The sequence below is a fragment of the Enhydra lutris genome, unplaced genomic scaffold (genome assembly GCF_002288905.1).
Source record: "Enhydra lutris kenyoni isolate GAN:26980312 unplaced genomic scaffold, ASM228890v2 scaffoldscaffold89, whole genome shotgun sequence".
Taxonomy (NCBI): domain Eukaryota; kingdom Metazoa; phylum Chordata; class Mammalia; order Carnivora; family Mustelidae; genus Enhydra; species Enhydra lutris.
Window position 1 is genome coordinate 1,102,081 of NW_019154173.1, and position 22,750 is coordinate 1,124,830.

General features: G+C 41.5%; 1 protein-coding gene across 2 annotated transcripts in view; it reads right to left on the reverse strand.

Moving 5' to 3' along the window:
• The window catches only part of LOC111162154 (PHD finger protein 6), a 47,186-nt gene extending 33,565 nt beyond the window's left edge, over positions 1–13,621 (reverse strand). Inside the window, exons 1-3 of one of the 2 annotated variants that reach the window (XM_022526344.1) lie at positions 13,435–13,621; positions 9,320–9,503; positions 8,996–9,097 (exon numbers count right to left, since the gene is read on the reverse strand). In XM_022526344.1, coding sequence (XP_022382052.1) covers positions 8,996–9,097; positions 9,320–9,457 — 240 coding nt within the window. In that variant the 5' untranslated portion in view covers positions 9,458–9,503; positions 13,435–13,621. The remainder of the gene's footprint in view (positions 1–8,995; positions 9,098–9,319; positions 9,504–13,434) is intronic. The other variant, XM_022526345.1, reaches the window with a different exon arrangement.
• Positions 13,622–22,750: the final 9,129 nt, after the last annotated feature.

Consider the following 22,750-nt stretch of genomic DNA (forward strand, 5'->3'; position numbering starts at 1 on the left):
TCTCCGTAGCTATGGGTAAACCGCAGGGAAAACTCAACCAAGGGCACAGAGAGACACAAAGTGAAACTAAAATGAGATTCCCAACTTCTAGGATAGGCAGAAAGGGGTGGCTTTTGGGGGGAAAAGCTAGAGTCTGATGGCTAGCCAGAGTCACGGGGAAGCGAGGGACAAAGGGCTTGCTAAGACAGCTGTGCCCAGCTTAACTGCTGCGTACAGACCATGTGTATCAGGGACTGATCACCACCGTATAGATATAAATCCTCATGGCCAAGCAGTTACTACTCTTGACATCTGCTCCCCAAAAAGGGCTATAAACCTACAAGAACGCAGAAGAGGTTCCAAAATGAGACCTGTAGGCAAAGAAAACATCCCAAGAGCACTTGGGTTGGGAACAGGCTACCTAGGCTATCTGCATAGGAGACATGAGACAAAAATAAAGTGAGGGCAGTTCACCTTACACCGGTGTCTGTTGTTTTCAGTAACAGATAATTACTACCTCCAGTAAAAACGTGGGACAAGGCAGTTGGGGTAAGTTTTCCGAGCTGCCTAAAAAATGCTCCTAAACTCCAGGTTCACTGCTTTAAGTAAAGCAATGGAATCCCTCACCTATCCAGTATGGTTAGAAAGCTCAGTGACCTCTGAATTATCTGGTTAAGTGACAGCTGTCTGATTTACCGGTTATAAATTCCTAAAAAGAAAGGCGTCTGGGTGGCTCAGTCAGTTGAGCGACCAACCCTTGATTTTGGCTCAGGTCATGGTCTCAGGGTCATGGGATCAAGCCCCTCACCAGGCTCCACACTCAAAGCAGAGTCCGCTTGAGATTCTCTCCCTCTGCCCCTCCTCCTGCTCTCCCTCACTCTCTGTCTCTCTCTAAAAATGGATAAATAAATCTTTAAAAAAATTCCTATGGGGTGCCTGGGTGGCTCAGGCCTTTGGCTCAGGTCCTGATCTCGGGGTCCTGGGATCGAGCCCCATGTTGGGCTCCCTGATCCCAGGGGAGTCTGCTTCTCCCTCTCCTCCCTCTGTGCTCTCTCTCAAATAAATAAATAAGATGTTTTTTAAAAAAAATTCCTAAAAAGAATAGCACTGCGTGGTGGGGAGGAACATAAACTCAGGACTGTTTCTGGTTTATGCTAGAGCTACAACTGAAAAAAATAGTCCAGTGTTTTCAAGAGGGTCTTATAAAAACACAAACTTCACATTATCAATAGTAATAAACTCTGCATAATAATTAGGTCTAAATGGAAAGCTGGAAAGCAAAAAGGACATCTGAAAGCCATCAGTCATCAGAAAAAAAACACACCTGATAGGGTAGGACCTTAAATCCCAAGTGCTTCTAAAAAACAGTGCTACTGAAAAGTACTTGTTTTTACTAGAGTAACAGACTAAATCTAAGCCGTTACTGAACAAATCAGTTCAGAAATCTTTTCAGAACCGGAGGGCCATGAACTAAGTAAGCCTGTCGAGTTCTTCCTCAACCTAGTCCCCTGACCTTGCTGTGAATATCACATACTCCATACGCATACTTTATGAGTCATCACTGATGAGAAATTTAAATTCTCTTGCTGTAGCTTTTGAAGGGTATTTTTTTGTTTCCACCTGAAAACATTCAGACCGAGTTTTTCTGGGCACAGATCAATAGGTTCAGGCTGTTCTCAGGGGTAGGTCTTTCAGGCTGAGGCTACTCTGGACTCTGAACATGCTGCCTGCTGTCCTTAATCAGGGAAGAACGTCAAATACATGGTCAAGTAACGTCAAATACAAGGTCAAGTAAGTACCAAGACATCTCCCCAAACCAGACAAAAATTATTTTACATTACTGGTTTGGGTTCTCCTCCATTAGCACAAATAAATGAGAACTAGTTATGTAATGACATAAATTTCCAGTATTTCCAGTTACAAAGAAGTATTTAATGAAGGCAGAGGGGAAAAAAATTAACTTATTCAGTAATAGTCAAAGACTTGATTTTCTCCGTCATTGGACTTGAAGTTTCTCTTTCGCCTGATATTCATTCTCCTTAACCGTCTCCAAAGTAAAGCAAAATTCATTTTAATATAAATGACAGGTAAAATATTTGCACACATTAAAATTAATCTGCATGCCATAATCTGAGCTTTATAAAAAAATACACACTTAGATGAATACGCTCATGATGGATTTACACTTAGTTGCACAGATGACAAGAAGGCCAGGAAATCTGCAGGAAGAATTTACCTGTTTTTCCACAAAAATACTCTCAGGCAGGGGTCCTGCAAGTCCAATCCAGCTCACCAGCCATTTCTGTAAATAATGTTTTATTGGAACACAGACATGCTCATTTCTTTGAGTATTGCCTGTGACTGAAACTGAGATAATATAGCTGGCAAATTCTTAAATATTTATAATCTGGCCCTGGACACAAAGTTTGCCGGTCCCTCTCCTGAGGCAATGGTCCATAACCAAAAGTGTTCATCAGAAATCATTTGCAGGGGTGGGAGGCAGAGCGCCTGGGTGGCTTAGTTGGTGAAGTGTCTGCCTTTGGCTCAGGTCATGATCCCGGGGTCCTGGGATCTCTCACTCTCACATTCTCTCTCTCTCTCAAATAAATAAAATCTTTTTAAAAATTCGTTGGGAACCTTTCTCAAAAAATACACACCTGCAATCCCCTGCGCAGCCCACTCAGATTTCACAGCTGGTTCAGGACCACTGCTTGAAGAGTTAGTAGCACCACTGACCGATCACCTGGCATCTTCCGCTTCTCTGTATGCAGTAAACAGTCGGAGCATTCTATGCACTGTGGGCACTCCATTTTGCCCTTACTGAATGCTAAATGAGCTATTCACTCTACTTTAAATAGCACTGGCATTTAATACTTACCTAATACTTTTGCCCACTTCCTCCTCCTTGAAACTCTTCCCCCTCTTGACTTCTACGGCATCACTTTCCCACTGGAACACATTTCAAGTGTCACTTTCTATGAAGCTTTTTGACTTCTCAAGTAGAGTTACTGGTGGTCCTTTATCCCAGCTCTCCCGTGGCATTCTCTACATACTCCTAAGGCTAAACTGTATGTATTCATAGTGGCACCTACTGAAGTGTCTCACCTTATGCTTGGTACAAAGTAGGCACTAAATTAAATAACTGACAAATGGACAGAGAGATGAATTTTAGACTCTAGGGCAAGGGCGTGACAAATTCCATGCCTAAGGAAACAACAAAAATAATACCACACTGGGTCAGGGAATGTTGAAGAAACATGCAAACCCTCCTGGGTGAGGCATACACAGCTCTCCACCGTCCTGAACAAATAACCAGCAGCATGTTTCCCACTAGATCTCTCCCCTTCCTTTTCAAACCACTAGAGATGCAAACCACACCAGAGCATTGATTAACCAGAAAAGAGGCATTTTATGTTCTATCATTACTTCCCTGGCCAATCTACACCTAGCCCGTTATTAAGGTTTCCCAATGTTATCCAACTGGAGCTCTTCTCTCCTCAAATCCAGCAATCAGTGAGCGCCCGTCTATTCATCAGAATGCTACTGAGCCCAACTGAGACACCAAGGTCTGTGCCAAGTGTCTTCCATGCGTTAGCCCCACTTACTCCTATGCTAAGCCGGAAGAAGTCTCTATCCTCCCAGAGACCAGAATATAGTGGGGAAGAAAGGCTTGCACACATGCAACAAACACAATGCATGTTATGTTAAACTCTACGACAGGGCGCCTGGGTGGCTCAGTGGGTTAAGCCTCTGCCTTCGGCTCAGGTCATGATCTCAGGGTCCTGGGATTGAGGCCCGCATCGGGCTCTCTGCTTGGTGGGGAGCCTGCTTCCCCCTTTCTCTCTGCCTGCTTCTCTGCCTACTTGTGATCTCTGTCTCCCTCTGTCAAATAAATAAAAATAAAATATTTAAAAAAAAAAAACCTCTATGACAGAGGTGAAGTTTGAGCTGAACTCAAAAACAGAACTGAGAGGCAGCTAAGAAACAGCTAGGATGAATAATGTCAGTATGTGCACCGCAGTAGGGACACACAGAGGATGTTTGGAAAACCAAGAGGAGAGAGAATGAGATCAAGAATGGAAAAGGTAAGTTATGACTTCTGAAGGGCAGCCTCTGGGTATGATTTTGTATACATGAAGGCATCAGTGAAAGTTCGAAGTCAGGGAAGTAGAGATCCAGTAGTTAGCAGCAGTATGTTGGAAGGATGGGAAAAGGAAGACTAGGTACAGGGTAGCACTGCAAAAGAAAAGATAGCAGATGTGCGCCTGGGTGGCTCAGTGGGTTAAGCCTCTGCCTTCAGCTCAGGTCATGATCTCAGGGTCCTGGGATCGATTCCTGCATCAGGCTCTCTGCTCAGCGGGGAGCCTACTTCCTCCTCTCTCCCTACTTGTGATCTCTGTCAAATAAATAAATAAAATCTTTAAAAAAAAAAAGAAAAAGAAAAGAAAAGATAGCAGAGACACCCCAGAAGGAGAACCAGTGTGACAGATACGTAAGAAGGAAGAGTTGAAGGTAAAGGATTCCGAAAAAGACTCAGGGTTCAGGGCAGGGCAGATGATGAATAATGGTTCAGACAGGCTGAGTTTTAAGACGCTGCTGCGGGACATCTATATACAGCAGACAAACATGCTTCCATGATTATTTCATTCTCCACAGTGACTACTGTACATCCCTTTTCTCCTGAAAACTGCTTTGCCCATCCCCATCCCCTCCTACCCAAGGTGAAATTCCTGCCTACGGTTTAAAGAACCTGCCATTATCCCACCTTACTCAACTCGATTCCATTACTGCAGGTCTCAGTGACCCATCCTGGTATTAACCTATTTTCTGGACTCATCCCCGTCCCCTTTTTTTAAACTTCACCATCTCTAGGAGGCAGTCTTACCTAAATAGGCAAGCCTCCTCCCACACAGAATAAAAAGTTGTATCTATGAATTGTCCTATATGCAGATTCATGGCATACCCAATATTTAAATCATAAACTCTCAAAATTAGATACCCATTTCTATAGGGCACCCAGCACTCCACTGGAACCATATCAAATTGGTCTTCCCATTTTTAGAGGCCACAAAAAATATCTTGAGGATAGCGAACAATCAGAATATTCTTACCTAGTACCTATATAAGATTTCTGTCCTAAAAACAATGTATTAATACATATGAAAAGGTATCTGATTATATCCTAAATCCAGTAGTATTTCCATATTTGTTTAAAAAAACTACTAAGCTCTAATATTTACATTTGTTTAAAATCTGATTTGGGGTTGGGTGGCTTAAAAGGCAGTCTAGTATAACCTGAGGCGATCAAGATTCTAGCTGTGCAGTCCACTGGCTCTGAAGTCAAATGGCAGCTCTGCCATTTACTAGTAATAGGACCTTAGTCAGCTTACGTCGCCGGCCTCAGCTTCCTCATCCCTAAAGGGAGAATTAAAACTTCCCATTTCACATTATGATGGTAAGGATTATAAAGAATCCTGTATTTAAAGTACTCTGCCACCATATTAAGTGTTCAGTAAATGTTAGCTATTTCTACTATTGGGGGAAAAAAAACAGGAAAAATGTTCAGAGGATTTCTTTAGACCTATAAAATTTAGTCCAAAAAGGGGAAAGTTTAGGAGTGACCTGAGTATACTCATCAAGTATATGAAAGATTTTCCAGTTTTATTAAAGAAAAAACCCAAATCTTTCCTTTAATGGAAGGAGAGAGACCTAGAATTAATGGCTTACATTAAGCGAGATAATTAAATTATAAAGGAGGACGAATTTCTCAATTCTGAAGAGTGTCATATAACTATGGTCATGATTCAAGCTGCTTGGGTAGAAGCACCACCTCTGGATATATTTAAGAATAGCAGAGATGAAAATCTTATGTTGGATGGCTTGGAGGCAGCCTTGCATAGGGGGTGGGGAAGGTGAACCAAACGGCCTCTGAACTCCTGTTCTCAGAGTGATACATCTGAGAGTTACCACTTCCAATAGTAACTATTATCCAGCGTAGATACTGCTAATGGTTTCACCACCTAGCTTCATCCAGAAAGAGTATGTTCTTCAAATATACTCCTCCCAAGTATCTCCTTAAAGAAAATGAAAACGGTGATGATGATTCATATAATTTTACTTGGAAATTCACATTTCTTGGCTAGATGGCTGGAGAATTAAGAGTAGATGGTACAGATGTGGCGTCTCCATATGGCTGCAAAAGAAACTGGAAACCACTCTGGAAAAATACGTATCTGTCTTAACTGCAAAAACAAAGACTCAAATGATAAAATCCTTAGTACCCTGGCAAATTCTTCCTGGTCCACCTTGGAGCCCAAAGGTAATGCAAAAGAGATGAATTTCCTCACACAGAATAACTTTCCTCCCCTGATCTTTGCAACTGACACGAAAACCTCCGAAAACTGCCTGTGGCAGTAAGAAGAAAGAAACCATATACCTGTACCTCCTGTTCTGTGACCTCTCACTCTCTCAAGACTCTGACCCATCTGGTTACCTCAACACTTTCACCACAAGCCCCAGTCTCTTTTCTCTTTACTTTTCTTTGGGGCGAGTGGGCACCTATCTTAAGCCAACAGCAGGTATAGCCTGGAACCTGACTTGAAAGCACCCGGGGACCAGCACTCCTGTTTATTTTCGACAGGTATTCATGACCTACTTTTCACCTAGAAGTCAAAGTTAAATATATGAATGCTGCTCTAGCCCTAGCCCCTATGTAACTGATTTAAATTCTGACAGCTGGGAGAAGGGAAAGAAGCAAAACTATGTAGTAGGCTCAAGAGTTCTTTCCTTTTGACCCTATTCCTTACTACTAGATGCCCATAGCCTCAAAACAGCTTTTTAAAACACCTTTCCTAGGGTAACTCTTTCTGTCTTTTATAGAACTGGTTAGCCATGGGACATCGCTGTTTAATAAGTGGTGATACAGCATTATCTTTTTACCACTGGCAAAAAGACAAATAAGTTAACGACCTAGCTAAAGTTACATAATGTGTCAGTGGTAGAGTTATTTAAAAAAAAAAAAAAAGGCCTCATGATTTTCCCAGCCCAGCGTGCTTTTCATTAGCCTACAATGACATCAGCAGGATATTATTATCTATAAACAATAACTACAGTGGTAGCTAGCATTTATCAAGTCCTAACCACGTGCTAGGCACCATGCTAAGTCCTGCCCAGCCTCTCTTTTAATTCTCACAATAGCCCTGTGAGACAAGTCCTGTCACTATCTCCTTTTAGCAGGGGAGGAAAAACATGGCACAGAGAAGTAGATGACTTGCCCGGGGTCTTCCAGCTAGTCAGTGACAGAGCTAGGAGTCACATCCAAGTCTGTTACTTACTATAGCTTGTGGTCTGCACCTCCAATCTTCTTCCACTCCCTAGATCAAGGGACAAATTTAATTCTTTATAACTCACTACACTTGGGAAAAAATTAATTCCCCCCACCATACCATTAAAAATTAATCAAAACAATTTATATTAGTGAAGCTTGTACAAAGTTCTGATGCTGTCTTCACAAACACGTCCAAATAAATGAAACGCCCGCTGGATTTACCAACACTGCCAGATGTACACCGCTGCTTCATGTAAAACCAGGCACTGCGTTCGTTAATAATAAGTAACATCAGAGACCAAAACTGCTCCCGTTCGGACCAGAGCAGCCATGCCAAGTGACAAAAATGCTAACGACTCAGGATGCAGACGCATTTCCAGGCATATGCATAATGCCAGGGAATAAATGATGGGGTGATGAGGTTTACAGTACAACCACTTTCAGGTAAGTAGTATTCTTTCTTTACCTCTGAATTTGTTTTTAAGGACTAGAAAATAAAAACATACTGCTCTGGTTCTCAAAAATCAGCAAGCCATAAAAACATGGAAGAATTCTGAAACCACCAAATAAAAATCACACTAAAAAAAATGAAGCATTCAAAAAAAAAAATGAAGCATTTTATTGTTACTACAGTTTTGGGGGGGGGGAGAAATACTTTCAGTTAAGGTCTCACTACCACAAAAACTGGCCTCTGAATTCCCATTTGTGCCAATACTGATTCTAGAGTTTTAGACTATTTATCCTAAAGCAAGTCTCAAATCCTTGAACTTCTTCATATTGCTTCTTTTTTTCCCTACTACTACCAGACTGACAACTTCAAAAAAATAGGTTATTCCTGGTCATCGACATGACAGTTCCTAGCTCTGCTCCTCAAATTCTTTGTGAAACATGAGATCATCCAGTGCTGAAGAACACGGCTTTGTGTTCTGCCAAGCCCACCTTTAAAATAATGCAGCACTTAACAGTGAAGCTACTGAAGGCACATTTGCAGACATAATTTCAACAAAGGTTTCAAAGGGAAAAATCATAACCAAATGAAGAGACATTGTTTCGACGTAAACCATAATGGATCATAAACGCCAACTGAGATGAGGTTACTTTTCCAACAGAGCAACATAGTATCCTGCCCACCTGGTTGCTGGTAGAAGACGATTATAGGACCATTCAGTGTAACAGAGCTTCAGACAAAGAGTGAAATCCATCAAAAGTGATACTAAGTTATAAATGCGGGGTTATATAGCTGAACCACAGTCAAATACAGCAAGTGCTAACATATTCCTGCTGAAAGGGTAGGGTCATCCTCATTTATGATGACCACAATGACTTTATGATGGAAGATGAAAAAACATCGGATTCATGAAAATTTTGAATGAAGACTTCAACACATGATATATTCAAATTAAGCAAACTGCTTGTTTTTTTTTGAGTCAACACAGCCTCCAAGAACATTTTGACTCTTTTTGAAAAGGGAAAAAAAATTTGAATAATATAAATATTGATTCACTCCTTTTTTGTTGAGTGGTAAACAAGTTAAGCCGAACCTTGGAATTTCTGGTTCAGGGGGTGAAAAAAAAAGACTGCAATTTAAAATCATAATGTTAATAAAGCAATACACTGTAAACTAAGCAATTTCCTCTTTAATGAGCTTACAATAAGTTTTATTCTCAAGAGGCAGAAATACCAACTTACCAGCTTTGTGCCTCTTTTAATTTCCTTTTGGACATCTTCAATAGAAAATCCACCAAGACTTTCGTTATCAGAGTGTGATGATACCAAAGCAGATGAAAAGAGCTACAAATTACATTTAAAAAAAATTAAGGTTCACATTTAAAGAAATTGCAGTGAAACAGTGAATAAGATGTTAACTTTACAAGGAAATTTTCTAGTAAAAATGGCATAGCATTCGTGAGAAACCATCTCTTTAAAAATTTAACTGAGTTTTTTCGTATTCGGAAATATTCATTGTCAGGATTCTCATGGTTTCAGGTGTCTCGGTTGCCAGCCTATACTTACCATGCACTTATGGTGTGCTGCCACCTTCTGGTTTTCAGATATTAGTAACTGTCCACATTCCTTGTCTCTATTTGACTTACAAAAGCCACATTTGCGCTGTCTTGTAGGCCCCTTTTTCTGTTCAACTGAGCTTGACATGATTTTTAAATTGCTTTTAGAATGCCACTTTAAGCCTCAAGAAATGCTACAGAGAATAAGAAGGGCAACAAAATGGTTAATTTCACTTTAATACCCATTTGCACAGTCATGTAAGTTGTTTAATATTTAACCTAAGTTTTAACATATGCATTTTTAAATGGCTATTTCGTATAGACAAATTAATATTAAAACCTACAACGTTTCTGTAATGAAAAAAAAAATGAACGTATGCATAAAAACAAGGTAATGAAATAATTCAGGAAAATCAAACTGCTTCCAAATTAGGGGATATGTGAAATAATTAAAAAGATTTCTGTGTGGATCGATAAAAAAATGTACAGTGTGTGATACTAAAACAACCATCTGCTGACATAATTAATATAAAATATTTTTAAAATATAGCTAGATGCCTCTTCAAGGAGACAAAGAATTATGTATCTAAGAGCAGAGCAGAAACTTCTAAGAGAAGGACACAATATCCAGAGTGAACAGAATTCTAAAATTGCACAATTCCTTAAAGTTCACATAGTGATAAACCAACAAAAGACAAATGAATGCACTTAACCGTGACTCTGGAACACTCACTTTAAAAAATCTGAATTATTTTTAAGTAAAAAAAAAAAATCATGTATACATCCTTAACAAGTTTTGCTATTGTAGTCCTTTTTAGAGTAAAGAAAAAAATTAAGCTTATAACAATCTATTCCAAAAAATATACTTTAGAAATCAATTATTTATTTTTAACAAACTATATTATCTGACTCTGGGGCTTACTCCACAAGCTTACTTATCAAATTAAAGCTACAAACTGACCGTGGTGTTCTAAATGTAGTAACTTCCACATTAAATCAGCAATATTGTCTAAAAGGAAGGAAAATTTTTCTGAATGACCCTTAAATTTAGTCAAGTTATAATTATAGGTAGCAGAGTCAAACCCCCCCAAAAAAGGGGGGGTGGGGGAGAAAAGCTCTGACATAGACGGTGTCAGATTTAGATCATCAATCTCAACAGGGATTCTTAAGAATCTAAACAAGTGTAAAATCAGTGATGAGACTTGTGTGGTTTTCCCAAATCGACCAACCGAAGCAGTTCAGGATCCAGGCTGCTACCACACACAACACAATCAATAACATCTCCAATTTTTGTCTTAAAATCTCCCGAAATTCTTCCCATTTTTCTGTATACTCAAATGCTTTCATGATACTATGTTGAGAACTGGACTCACTAATGCTGCTACCTTGTAGCTCTCTGAGAGGCACTTACTCCCCATCACGAACAGTAGCTGCTGGATGCCAGCAAGGTGGAAGCTGTAAGCCAGGATTTTACATTATAAAAATGCAGACACGGGATTACAATTTAAGGTGAAGCCACAAAGAAACAGGTCTTTTTTTTTTTTTTAATCAATTTATACCTAGGCCTTGGCAGTCTCCGCATTGATGGGTTTAACAAACTCTTAATGCTATCGACAATTTTAAATACCTCAGTCTTCCAAATGGCATCGGATACTTTACAACAGTACTGTATTCATAGCACTGGCTATAAACCATGAAACTGATTGAAAACAGGCAGCAAATACTTTTAGGATTAAAGAAAAAAAGACATGAACAGAGAAACAAAAGAAACAAAAGGGGAAGTGTGTTTGCATTTGTACAGGCAAATATGTGTTCAGTTGCTTTATCAAGAGTATAGCTGCCAAATCTTTAGAATTAACCATGCGAAACACCAAAATTCACAAATAGCACTAAAATTTGCTATGTGAGTTCTAAATTAGCTTTCTTTACTACTATGCAATGAAGAGTAGGCACTCTGAAACCACTGTAATGCATTCAGCATTTCTCCTGGTTCATCCTTGGCCAGTTCAAAGGATGGCACATTATGAATCTAATATGTACAGACATCTTTAATGTGTAATTTCTGTTCAATCCTAGCATACGGTATAAAACCAGTTTAAGGTTTTTTAAAAAGTCCTGGAGTAGAAAAGCACTTTTTATTCTTGAAATTAATCCTGCAAATGGTGTCCCTCAGATTCGATCTGTATTGAATTCTGCCTCTTTGAATTTATAAACAGGTATATTTCTCCTCCTAATTTTGAGAATTTTTCTTTCCCAGATATCAAAGACCCAAAAATCTAAGAGAGAAAAAAGGTATGCTTTATTTTACATTCAAAAATATGCTAGTGTCTTAATCAGTATAAATTGGTAAAGTTAACAGAAACACAAAAAAAAGTGCATCAAACCAATTAAAAACTTTCCCCAATGTACAATGACTAAATGGAGTTTTCCACTAAAATTCAAATAATGCATCTGTGCATATCTTGCTAATTTTTTACAGCCTCCTAGTGAAACATGAAGTGGGGAACATCATGGAAACAATGACTCCTAACAAAAATGTCTTTATCATAAAAATACAGATTTTTATCTAATGCTGCCTCATTTGTGGTCTCTAGTTAGGGAGAATAAGGGCATTCCAAGGACCAATATTAAGAGATTCATAATGATCCACACAGCAATATGGCCTTTTAATTTCAGTCTAAAACGTTTTTCAGCGCATGCAGAGATCCAACTTTGATGCTTTCACCCAACAATGAAACCTTTTCCTTAAAAGAAACAGAGTATCACGGACAGCGTTATAAAGCAAAAATAAAAAAGCAAAGGTATCGGCATGAAAAACATTTAAATATCTGGCAAAATATAAAAGCTCGATTAGTTAGGCTGAAGCCATCAATGCGTTCCTGATTTTACAAGATGCTGTAAAGAACCAAGGTAGAAATAACCTGAAACATCAAGGAGAGCATTGAAGAACCAAGTCGAGAGCTCATTCAATGTCTCGTATCTGAAAGACCATTTTCACAGAAAAACAAAACAAAAACTGCAGTTCCGGAAGATCAAACAATTCCGCACGCAATCAAGCTGAAATACACAGTTCAGAATACATAAACGTGATCCTCAAAGAAGCAGTATTTCTGTCAGGAAAGTTAGAGCGGAGAGAAATAAACGAATAAGAGATGAACCGGAAGGGCACCTGAATTTGGTTGCACGATATTATTACATGCTTTCGCACTGCTTTTTGCGGTTATTCAAAAGGAAACTGAAGGAATTTTCCAGTTGTTTCAAACCCAAGGGTAAGAAAGAATTTGAACTGTATGAATAAGACCTGATATTACGCGGTAAGCCGATGAAAAGAAAAGGGTTTTCAAAAATAAAGGATTTTTCAACTTCCACGCAGGATATCGAAACGAACAAATTTCAAAAGAATGCCGTGCTGTTCGTCCATATAATAAAGGATGGTACACATAATGTACCGGGTCCTCTCCCCGTTATTTATTCCTCAATACACACTAGACTCCACGACCTCCCTCTAATCAAGCGCTAGATGAACTCGCAAAACTATCTTCCTCTAAAACACTTTAGCAGGTCCTTGCGGTCGGCAAGTCAGGGTCCCCTAATCGTCCTTTTCCAATCCTCCCGAATCCAGGCAAATATCCCACCACTTTCTTTAACCCTCCTTCCCCAGGAGTTCGCCCTCAAACAGTCTCCGTTTCAGATCTCAGTTTCGCCCCTAATTCCCCCCACCCCAGAGTTTTTTCTCATTCCGTAAAGCTAACCCTCTTGCCATCCTAACCATTCTTCCTCTTAAGCTTCCCAAACTGGGAGTCTCCCTCCTTCCCAAATATGTCCTAAGCGATGGCAAAGACTAAAAATTCCCAGTATTTTTTCCTCCCTAAATGCTGCGCCCCCTCCCCCGAAGTCTAGGCTTAAGCCTAACCTCTCCCTTAGCTCCCCCAAAGCACTTTTCTCAGCAGCCTCTTCGCCAAGCGCCTTCAACGAGCGGCGCTTCGGGGGTCCTTGACAATAAAGCGAGACCACCAAGAGTCCCCCTTAACAACGGGCAGGGGCGGCGGCCTGGCCACCGCCATCCTCCTTGTCTTCTCCCGCCGGGCAGAGAATGGGGGGCCCCAAGCTACCGGGGGGACTCACCGGCGGGGCCCGGAGGCGAACGGCAGCGGAGAAGCGCCAATGAGGGGAAAGAGAAAGAAGTCGGTGTCGGTTCTCCGGCAGCGCCTGGGAGCGGGGCTCTGTCGCCGGAGGTTGTTTCCTTTCATTCGAGGAGAGACGGGCTCGCCGAGCGCCCTTACGTCGCCCCCCTCGCACGCAACGACTCAACATAGCGTTAATACGTCCCGAGCGCGCCGCGGGCCCCGATTGGCTGCACGGCCGGGCAACTGAAGCCGCAGAACCACGGCGCATGTGCGGAGGCCACCCCCCAGGACAGATCGGGGCGGCAAGCTCCGCCTCCTGCTCGCGCGCGTACCTTCTATTCTCCGGTCCGCCGCTCAGCCAAGTGTTTGGGGGCTGGAGCCGAGGAGATAGAGAAAGAGGTTCAAAGATATCGCTGTGGGTCGGACGGGGAAGGTGCAGGGTTGGGACTAGAAACCACTGGACAGGGGCCCTGGGTAGCCAGTTTTCAACAGTGATTGAAGTGGGTAGGCCTGATCCTTGCACTTGTTCACCGAGGCCTTTTCACATCCATTATTTCATTGTACTCTCGTGGCATCCCTTTGAGGTCCTCCGTTCTCTCATCTTACTGCCAGGAGAGACTGAGAAGCTCGTAGTGGAGTCAGTCGGCCCGGATTTCAGTCGTCGGGCAGATCATTTTCATCTCTGTACCTGAATAATATTTTTTTTGTCTCTAAGATGGGGATTAAAAATAGGATCTCACGGGTTTATTGTGAAGAAGAAATGAGATAATGCAAGTTAAGCGTGTATGAGCGTCCCTCGCATATAACAGGCCCTCTATAAATGCGGAGATTATCATAATCAGAGAAAGATAAGTGATTTCCTTTGTAACTCAACATAGGTAAACGCTACAGCTCACCGAGCGCTTTCCTTTTTGATGTATGGAGCCTGACTGCTTGGGTTTGAATCCCAGCTCCCCCACTTCTAGTTCTGTGACCTTGAGCACGTTGCATTACCTCTCTGTCCCTCAGTTTCAGCACGTCCAAAATGGAGATCACAATGGTAACCGTCTCATAGAGCTGTAAGAGAAATGAGTTAATACATGTAAATCATGTAGAATAACACTTGGGGCACATAGTATGCCCTTTGCGAGGGTCAGCTTTTGTTATTTTCTTTTACACTCACAGACTAAACGCCAGTGGTTTAAAAAAAAAAAAAAAAGCCCTAACAAACCGGTGAAAATTTAAAGATGTCTTTTATGTAGCGATTTTTCCTGTAAAAGGGGGGAGGGGGGCGTGGTGGATTTCCATTGTTGCGATCCAATGTTGTTACTATGCTGTTTCATCATTCTTTTTATTTTTCCCTGCAATGTCAACGTTAAATTGTAATCCTAAAGAAAACAGTAACCATGTTCATGTAACATTGTATCCCATACAAACAGGTATCAAATAAGGTTGGACAAAGGAGTTTTTTAGCTGCACGGGACCCTTAGCCCTTTTACTCAGGCCCTCTACAGTGAAAGGGAGAGGCTGGCAATTTACATAAGATCCAGAATGTGTGTTCCAAACACTAACAGTATTTGTAAACAGGTCCCCCAGCATTATTTTCACCAGCTTTACACACCTACTGGTGTCAGAATGAGACTGATGATTGTGAAAGTGACAAAATGTAGTGCCTGTGCAGTATGTCCTCTTTTTAGATCCCTCCCCCAGAATCCTGGCATTTTGCTATCATTCTTTCATTAATGCACTCATTTCAAAGATTTTACTGAATACATATCTGCGAAACTACTAAGTTTCTTTTTTAAAAAATTTTATTTATTTATTTGACAGATAGAAATCACAAGTAGGCAGAGAGGCAGGCAGAGAGAGGAGGAAGCAGACTCCCCGCGGAGCAGAGAGCCCGATGCGGGGCTCGATCCCAGGACCCTGAGATCATGACCTGAGCCAAAGGCAGAGGCTTTAACCCACGGAGCCACCCAGGCGCCCAGAAGCTACTAAGTTTCAAACACAAAAGAGACACAGATCAACTCAATCCCTAACCTCAAGTTCATGGTCTAAAAAGGGAGACAAAGAAGCAAACAAATAGGTTATGGTGAAATAAATGCTATAGAAAGGTGTGTGCCTGGTACAGCCATCCTCCACCTACCACATACAAAGCGCTATGCGAAGGTACAACACAACAGTGAATTAGACACAGCCTTTGCCCTCAACTATTTACCATCTAACAAGGAAAAAAACAAATGGCTATGATAGGAGATGGACTGCAGCACGTGCCTTAAGAGGTGGAAAGAAAGTGCAGGAAATGTTCCAGAGAGGAAGAGCTCAGCAACCCTAGTGAGTTTCAGGCCCCAGGTCTGCTAGCCAGTTCTAGCATGACTAGATAGATGCAGCCTGTCATTTCAAGGGCTACAGAAAAGAGTCAGATTGCGATAGCACGCTATTAACAATGCCTGAGGATATAGAAGAGGATCTCTTCATCTCTTATGGATCCACCAGCACGCTCCCACTGACACTCTTCCAGTCCCTCTTCAGGGCTCTAGATCCCACTTTCTGGACCTCATTCTCAGCAAAGGCCTTAACTTCCTGACATACTTAGAGTTGGGCCATCTGAGCTAAGTGACTTTGCCTTGAACACCCACCCTTCATCGCTTCCTTCAAAACTCAGAAAGAATTGTCCTTCCAGCTTTTTAAAGCTAAGGCTGTGGTTTTAATCACATCTCTTCCATGCTCTAGACGAACTGCTTCTTTCCTTATTCGCTTCTCTCGTTTGCCCTCAAACACTTAAGATTCTGCTACCTTCACTCCCAGACTGTGTTCTCAGCCTCCGATTCCTTCCCAATCACACGTTCGGTGGGCACACATATTCTGTGTAAGCCAGGTACTATGGCAGACACTGGAGATTTGAAAAGAAATAAGAAATAGCTCCTGCCTTCAAGGAATTCTCAGTCTAATGAGGATGAAAACCTGGTATTTCTAACGAGGAAGAAAAACCGAATTTCAGTACAAGAGACAAAATGTTCTAATGGAATTACATACTACGAAGATTGACGGGCTCTGTCCAGCGGAGCAGGAAATACATCCTTGGGGAGGAAATGTTTTGAGTTGGATCTTGAAGGACAGGTCCAGGCCCAGAAAAATCTGGATTCCATCTTCACAACTTTTCTCCATCTTCATTCCTGACATCTCTGTGACATTTGACACTTTGGGAAGTTTCCTTATTCCTAAACTGTCACCTTCTTTGGCCCTTAATGGAGACTCATGACTCCTGCTCTCTGGCCGTGCTTCCAGTCTGTTCCTGGAAGGTTTCCCTTCTTCTTACCTTACAATGCAGACTTTTCCCTAGTCAGAGTCTTAGACCTGCTGCAGGTCTATTGTGATTCCAGCCCAGCAATTCTCAAAATTTGGAAGTGAGAATTACCTGGGGAGCTTGTGAAAAATGCAGAAATTTTTGGCACCAGCCCCCCACCCCAGCCCTGGGATGCTGTAGTGGGTTCAGGAAGATGCCTTCTTAATCTTCCCAGATATTCTGATGCAGATCTGTTGAGGATCACACATTAAGAAGCTGCCTTCCATTCTTTTTTGTAGAATTAAAATGGTATCTAGACTTCACCTTGTAAACAACTCCATCTGCTCTGCTTGGATTGGTCCTGCCTTTTAGCTCAATCACTAAGTCCAGTACAAGCAAATTCATCCTTTCCAGCAACTAAAAATTAATTTCTTTTCCCATCTTCAGTGTTTCTGTGTAAGATACCTCTAATATTTCTACTCCTGCCTAAAACAAAGGCTAAATTCAATTACATGCCTGTGACCTCCGTTCTAGCTATGATCAACACCAGGGGATCATTCATTTATTCATCAAGTTCATATTGGTCACCTACAACATGTTAGATGAAAATGGATGTAGTCCGTTTTGGTGTAGTGGCGGACAGACCTTAATCAAGTAATACAAACAAATGTAAAATTACAACTGCATCTTGTGCAAAAAGAATTCAATGTCCCCTATACGGAAAAGAAGTCTGTTTGCATTTTGTATATTGGATACATTTTGCATTTCTTATTTTTTTATTTTTAAAGTAGACAGCTTCTGCCTTTTAAATATTTCTGTGTAGGGGCACCTGGCTGGCTCAGTTGGTGGAGCGTGCGACTCTCAATCCCAAGCATATAAATTCGAGCCCCACTTTGGGCATAGAGATTACTTAAAATAAAATCTTAAAGAAAAAAAGAAATGTTCTTGTGGTGGGGGGAGTGCTTTTTATTTGTGTGAGATGCTGTTTAAGAGTCAGAAGACCTGTGTTTGAGTTGTTGGCCAGCCACTAACTAGCAGAGTGACCTTGGCTATTCTTTTTCTTTTTTAAAAGATTTTATTTATTTATTTGACAGAGATCACAAGTAGGCAGAGAGGCAGGCAGAGAGAGAGAGAGAGAGAGGAGGAAGCAGGCTCCCTGCTGAGCAGAGAGCCCGATGTGGGGCTCTATCCCAGGACTCTGGGATCATGACCTGAGCTGAAGGCAGAGGCTTTAACCCACTGAGACACCCAGGCGCCCCAGACCTTGGCTATTCTTTTGACTTCTCGGAGACTTAGTTTACACATCAGTCAGATGAGACTGGTATTACTTGCAAAGCTGTCATGGAGAACAAGGACAGATAATGATGTACATGAATATTCTTGCCCCAATATTCTTGTTTGTTTATTTAACTTCCACTGAGTGTATTGGCGAGGTTTTAGAACACCCTTTACGTAGTCCAGGCTATGGAGCTACTCAGGTACCTAACTGAGGAGCTAGGAGCCTCGGCCGGCTCTGATGTTTCTCCTCATTAAGCAGTTTGACGTTGGGTACGGTACAGAATCTGCCCAGGAAACCAGTGACCTGTGGCAGAGGGAAATGCTTTAGAGGCACGTGGACATCCCTAAGACATCGTTTATTGGATGTTAAACAAACACAGAAGCTGAACATAATGTATCGATGGCAATATTGGGGAAGTAATTAAGCTTTATAGTGCTGATGCTTGCAAAATAATGAGTTAACTGACTTCCGCGGACAGTGTACCAGGCACTCTGCTAAGTGCTTTATGCACGTTATCTTATTCAATCCTTACAACAGCCGTGAGGGGCAGGGAATATTATTAGGCCCATTTTACAGAGGAAGAGACTGTTGAGCAATTAAGTAACTTGCCCTAGGAAGAAGAACCATGTGTCAAGCCTACATCTGTTTTGACTCCAGAAGCCAAACTCTTAATCACTAGGTAGCACTTCTTTATTGGGTTATGTGTTTTTTATCAGTCTCCATTGAGGCAGGGGCTTCGTTGTGCCACATTCGCTGCTCCATCCCCAGCCTGGAGAACTCTGTGCCTAGAGTAGATATGCAATAAATATTTAATGAGGGAAAAACCATGGAGAACGGGGAACGGAAAAGAGGAGAAACGGAGAATGGGGAGGGGAATATCATGAAGAATGGAGACAAGTACATTTGGAATGGAATGAAAACATCTCAGAAATTGGTGAATAATGCAGCAGCCTAAGCCCTACAGTGATTCTGGCACGGACGTGAAATGGGGTCCAGCAACTTTATTTTTAACAAGCTCCCCTGGTAAGACCACAGTACGCGCAAAAGTTTGAGAACCACTAACCTACAGCCTTCAAACAGGAAACGAAAATAAACACTTACCTCCTGGGCATTTTGTCAGTTACATCTGCAGGCCTGAGAGACTTCCTTCTGATCAATATCATTCTTCGGCATGTATCTTAGTGAAGACAGGTGCCACTGGGTCCTGGTGATCTTGAGCATCTTTGTTCCTTTTGGTCCTACTTTGGCTGTTGGTTAAATAACAAAACCAGAAAGGTCTACACTAATCTCAAATAGTACGATAATCAGTCCAAAATCTCAAAGAATTACACATGACTAAGATTTGAAGGAGCTAATACAGTGAGATGTAACTATACTGGGAGGTAAAAACCTGAATGGCCTGGGCATGAATCCTGACTTCAGATTAACTTCTTAGTGCCTTGATTTCCTCATCTGTAAGCTGAGAATGATGGAAGTAACTTTCTCAAGGATTTTTTTTTTTTTTTTGAGGATTGCATGAGATAATCCACATACTGCACTTAGCACGTTTTCTGGCCCACAGAGCACAATAAATAATAACTACAAGAGCTATTTTTATAGGAGGTGATATGGAGTGTTTTTTATCTTCTATCACTTATGAGGAGCTAATAATGATCTCCAGTTTTTCTGAGAAGTGGAATAGAGAGACAAAAAGCCCTTGTTTCTTTTTTATTATTTCAATAAGCTTGTCTTTCTTTCTTTCTTTTTTGAAGTCTAGTTGACACACAATGTTCCATTAGACTCAGGTGTATGACATAGTGATTTGACAAGCGTATATGTTATGCTGTGCTCACCACAAATGTAGCTGCCATCTGTCCCCAAACAGTGCTATTATGATACCACTGACTATATTCCCTACGCTGTGCCTTCCATCCCTATGACTTATACATTTCATAACTAGAAGCCTGTACCTCCCACCCCCCTTGACCCACGTTGCCCCATCCCCACCTCCGTTCCCCCAGCAATCACCAGTTTGTTCTCTGTATTTATGGATCTGTTTTTGCTTTGTCTATTTGATCTGTTCTTTAGATTCCACATATAAGTGAACTCATAAGATATTTGTCCTTCTCTGTCTTATTTCACTCAGCATAATACCATCTAGATCCATCCTCTGTTTCTTTTTTCTTTTTTTAAAAGTTTTTTTTATTTATTTGTTTGTTTGTTTGTTTGTTTTCATCCTCTGTTTCTTTACTCGTACTGTCCTTGCCTCCCCAAACTCCTTTACAACTCCTTTTGGACTAGCCAGGACGTAGCAGCCTTCAGGAAGCCGTTTAGGTGTCAGCCCTTAGCTTTTCAGAAGCTTTACTCACCCTTTGATTGGGTAAAACTCACCTCCAGGGCTTCCATAGCACCCTGGCCAGACCTCTAGCTCATCACTTGAAATTACACATACTTCTGACTCTCCCACGAAGACAGAGAGCTCTTTGGGACCTAGCACAGTGCCCATCCAATAAACATCTGCTGAACTTTCTCAAAGGAACATGTCATGGAGCCAATGGTGACTGCTGTCTGAGACCCTCGTCTTCTACTCTGGGCCTTGGCTCCCGTGCCTCTGTTGCACAGAGAGTCACGCAATGCAATTCAGCAGCTCATCATATACTGTCTATCATATATTATTCTCTAATTGCTTCATATGTTAATGTACCACTTCTTTCCTCTTCCCTCAAGCATGGAGAAGAAAAGATGACCAATGGAAAGCAGACGAGACAGCTGTAAGCCACACCCAGTTGTCAATCAACTCTGCTTATTGAATGCCCCGGGACGCTGTGAATCCTACTCTTCATCACCAGAGGCAAATGCAGATGGAAAGGGAACGTAATTTATCATAACGGCCTAGAACAGTACCTTCCCATAGTAGGCACTCAGTTAATATTTGTTGTCTAAATGAATCCTTTTTAGTGAAAGAGAGTAACATACTTGGTTAGGCGAGAAATCAGGAAGCCTGGCTTCTAATCAGATCTCTATCACTTCATTTTGAACTTGAAAAGCCAGTTCGTCTTTCTGGGACACGCTTTTACATTCTGAAAAACATGACGGAATCAGACTAGATGACCTTTAAGGTCTCTTCTGATTTTAATATGCAATTCTTCCCACCAACAGCTTGAAATTTCCTCGAGAGTAGGCACAGTTGATATCCCTTACCTTCTCCATAGCACCCAGCACAGTGCTAAGCACACAGGGCTTGATAAATACTTTCAAAGTTAGAACCATAAACCTCCATAGTCACCCTTACCCAGAATTTTAAAAAAAAAAAGGCATAACGAATGGACACCAAGCATTGTCATGAAACATACAACATCTGTAAAAATAGGACTTAAAGGAAATGTAGGAGAAAACCTAGAAATCTCTTCTATTTGTTGCATTTCAAAATCTTTAAAACCTGGGTGTCAGTTGCCCATCAAGGAATCTCCTTAATCCTGATGAAAATTTGAATGCAATGGGGATTCGACTGTAGCTTGATCTTGGGCCCTATTCTCACGCTCCCTCGTAATCACCCACACTCATCACTTTATTTACCACCCATGGACATGGTAACACACTCATCCATCTCTCTAGCCAACATCTGTCCGCTGAATTCTAAGACAATATAGCCAACTGCCTATTTGAAATTGCTTCGTCATCTCAAAGGCATCTCAAACTCGATATGTCTGAAAGAGAACTCATAACCTTCTCCCTATAAAGCTGGTACCCGTCCACCGTTGGCTAGCTGACTCACTGCACGGCCCCTCTATTCACCCAGTTCTGCAGGCCAGAGATCAAGGAGTCATCCTTGATACCAACGCCCATTCGGCTCCCTACCCCGCCACTTCTGCTCATCTCCACTCTATCATTAACCATGGCAATTGTGTCTCCTGGTCATCTCTAAAATCAGTCCACTTTTCCTTATCTCCTCCACCTTCTCTACCAGCTCTAATCTGGACCACTCCACTAGCTTACAGACTTGCGTATCTGATTGTTTTCCCCTCCTCCAACGTAGTGTCCACACTCTTGCAAATATCATTAATTCATTTATTCATCAAGATGTTTACTGTAGGGGCGCCTGGGTGGCTCAGTTGGTTGAGCGACTGCCTTCGGTTCAGGTCATGATCCCAGACTTCCAGGATCTAGTCCCGCATCGGGCTCCCAGCTCCTTGGGGAGCCTGCTTCTACCTCTGACCTTCTCTCTCATGCTCTCTCTCACTCATTCTCTCTCAAATAAATAAATAAAATCTTTTAAAAAAAGATGTTTACTGTAGAACTATTTGCCCACAATGTGTTAAGCACAGGGGATAGAGCAGTAAACAAAACACACAAAGCTCCCTATCCATGGAGTTTACATTTTTTTTTTTTTTGGAGTTTTGTTTTTTTTTTTTTTTTTTTTGGAGTTTACATTTTAGTAAGAGAAAGACACACTCATCATACGTAAAATACACAGCGGGAGCAATTCACTTCTGACACAGTGAATGAAGGAGGGTAACAAATCTTCTCCCAAAAACCACTATAATGTTGAACAAAACTATCAGAAACAACACTTTCAGTACTCTGGAGAGTTACCAAAGGTATAACAGAGTGACCAACCATCCTGATTTCCTTGGTACTGTCCCAGTTTCAGCCCTGAGAGTCCTGAATCCTGGGAAACTCCACCCCAGGATGTGAAAAATCCATTTTTGGCAATGGTTGCTCGTGTCTGGGGGGAAGGTATGAAACCCAAACCACGGCTCCAAATATAGGAGTTGAAAGCAACACTCTTTT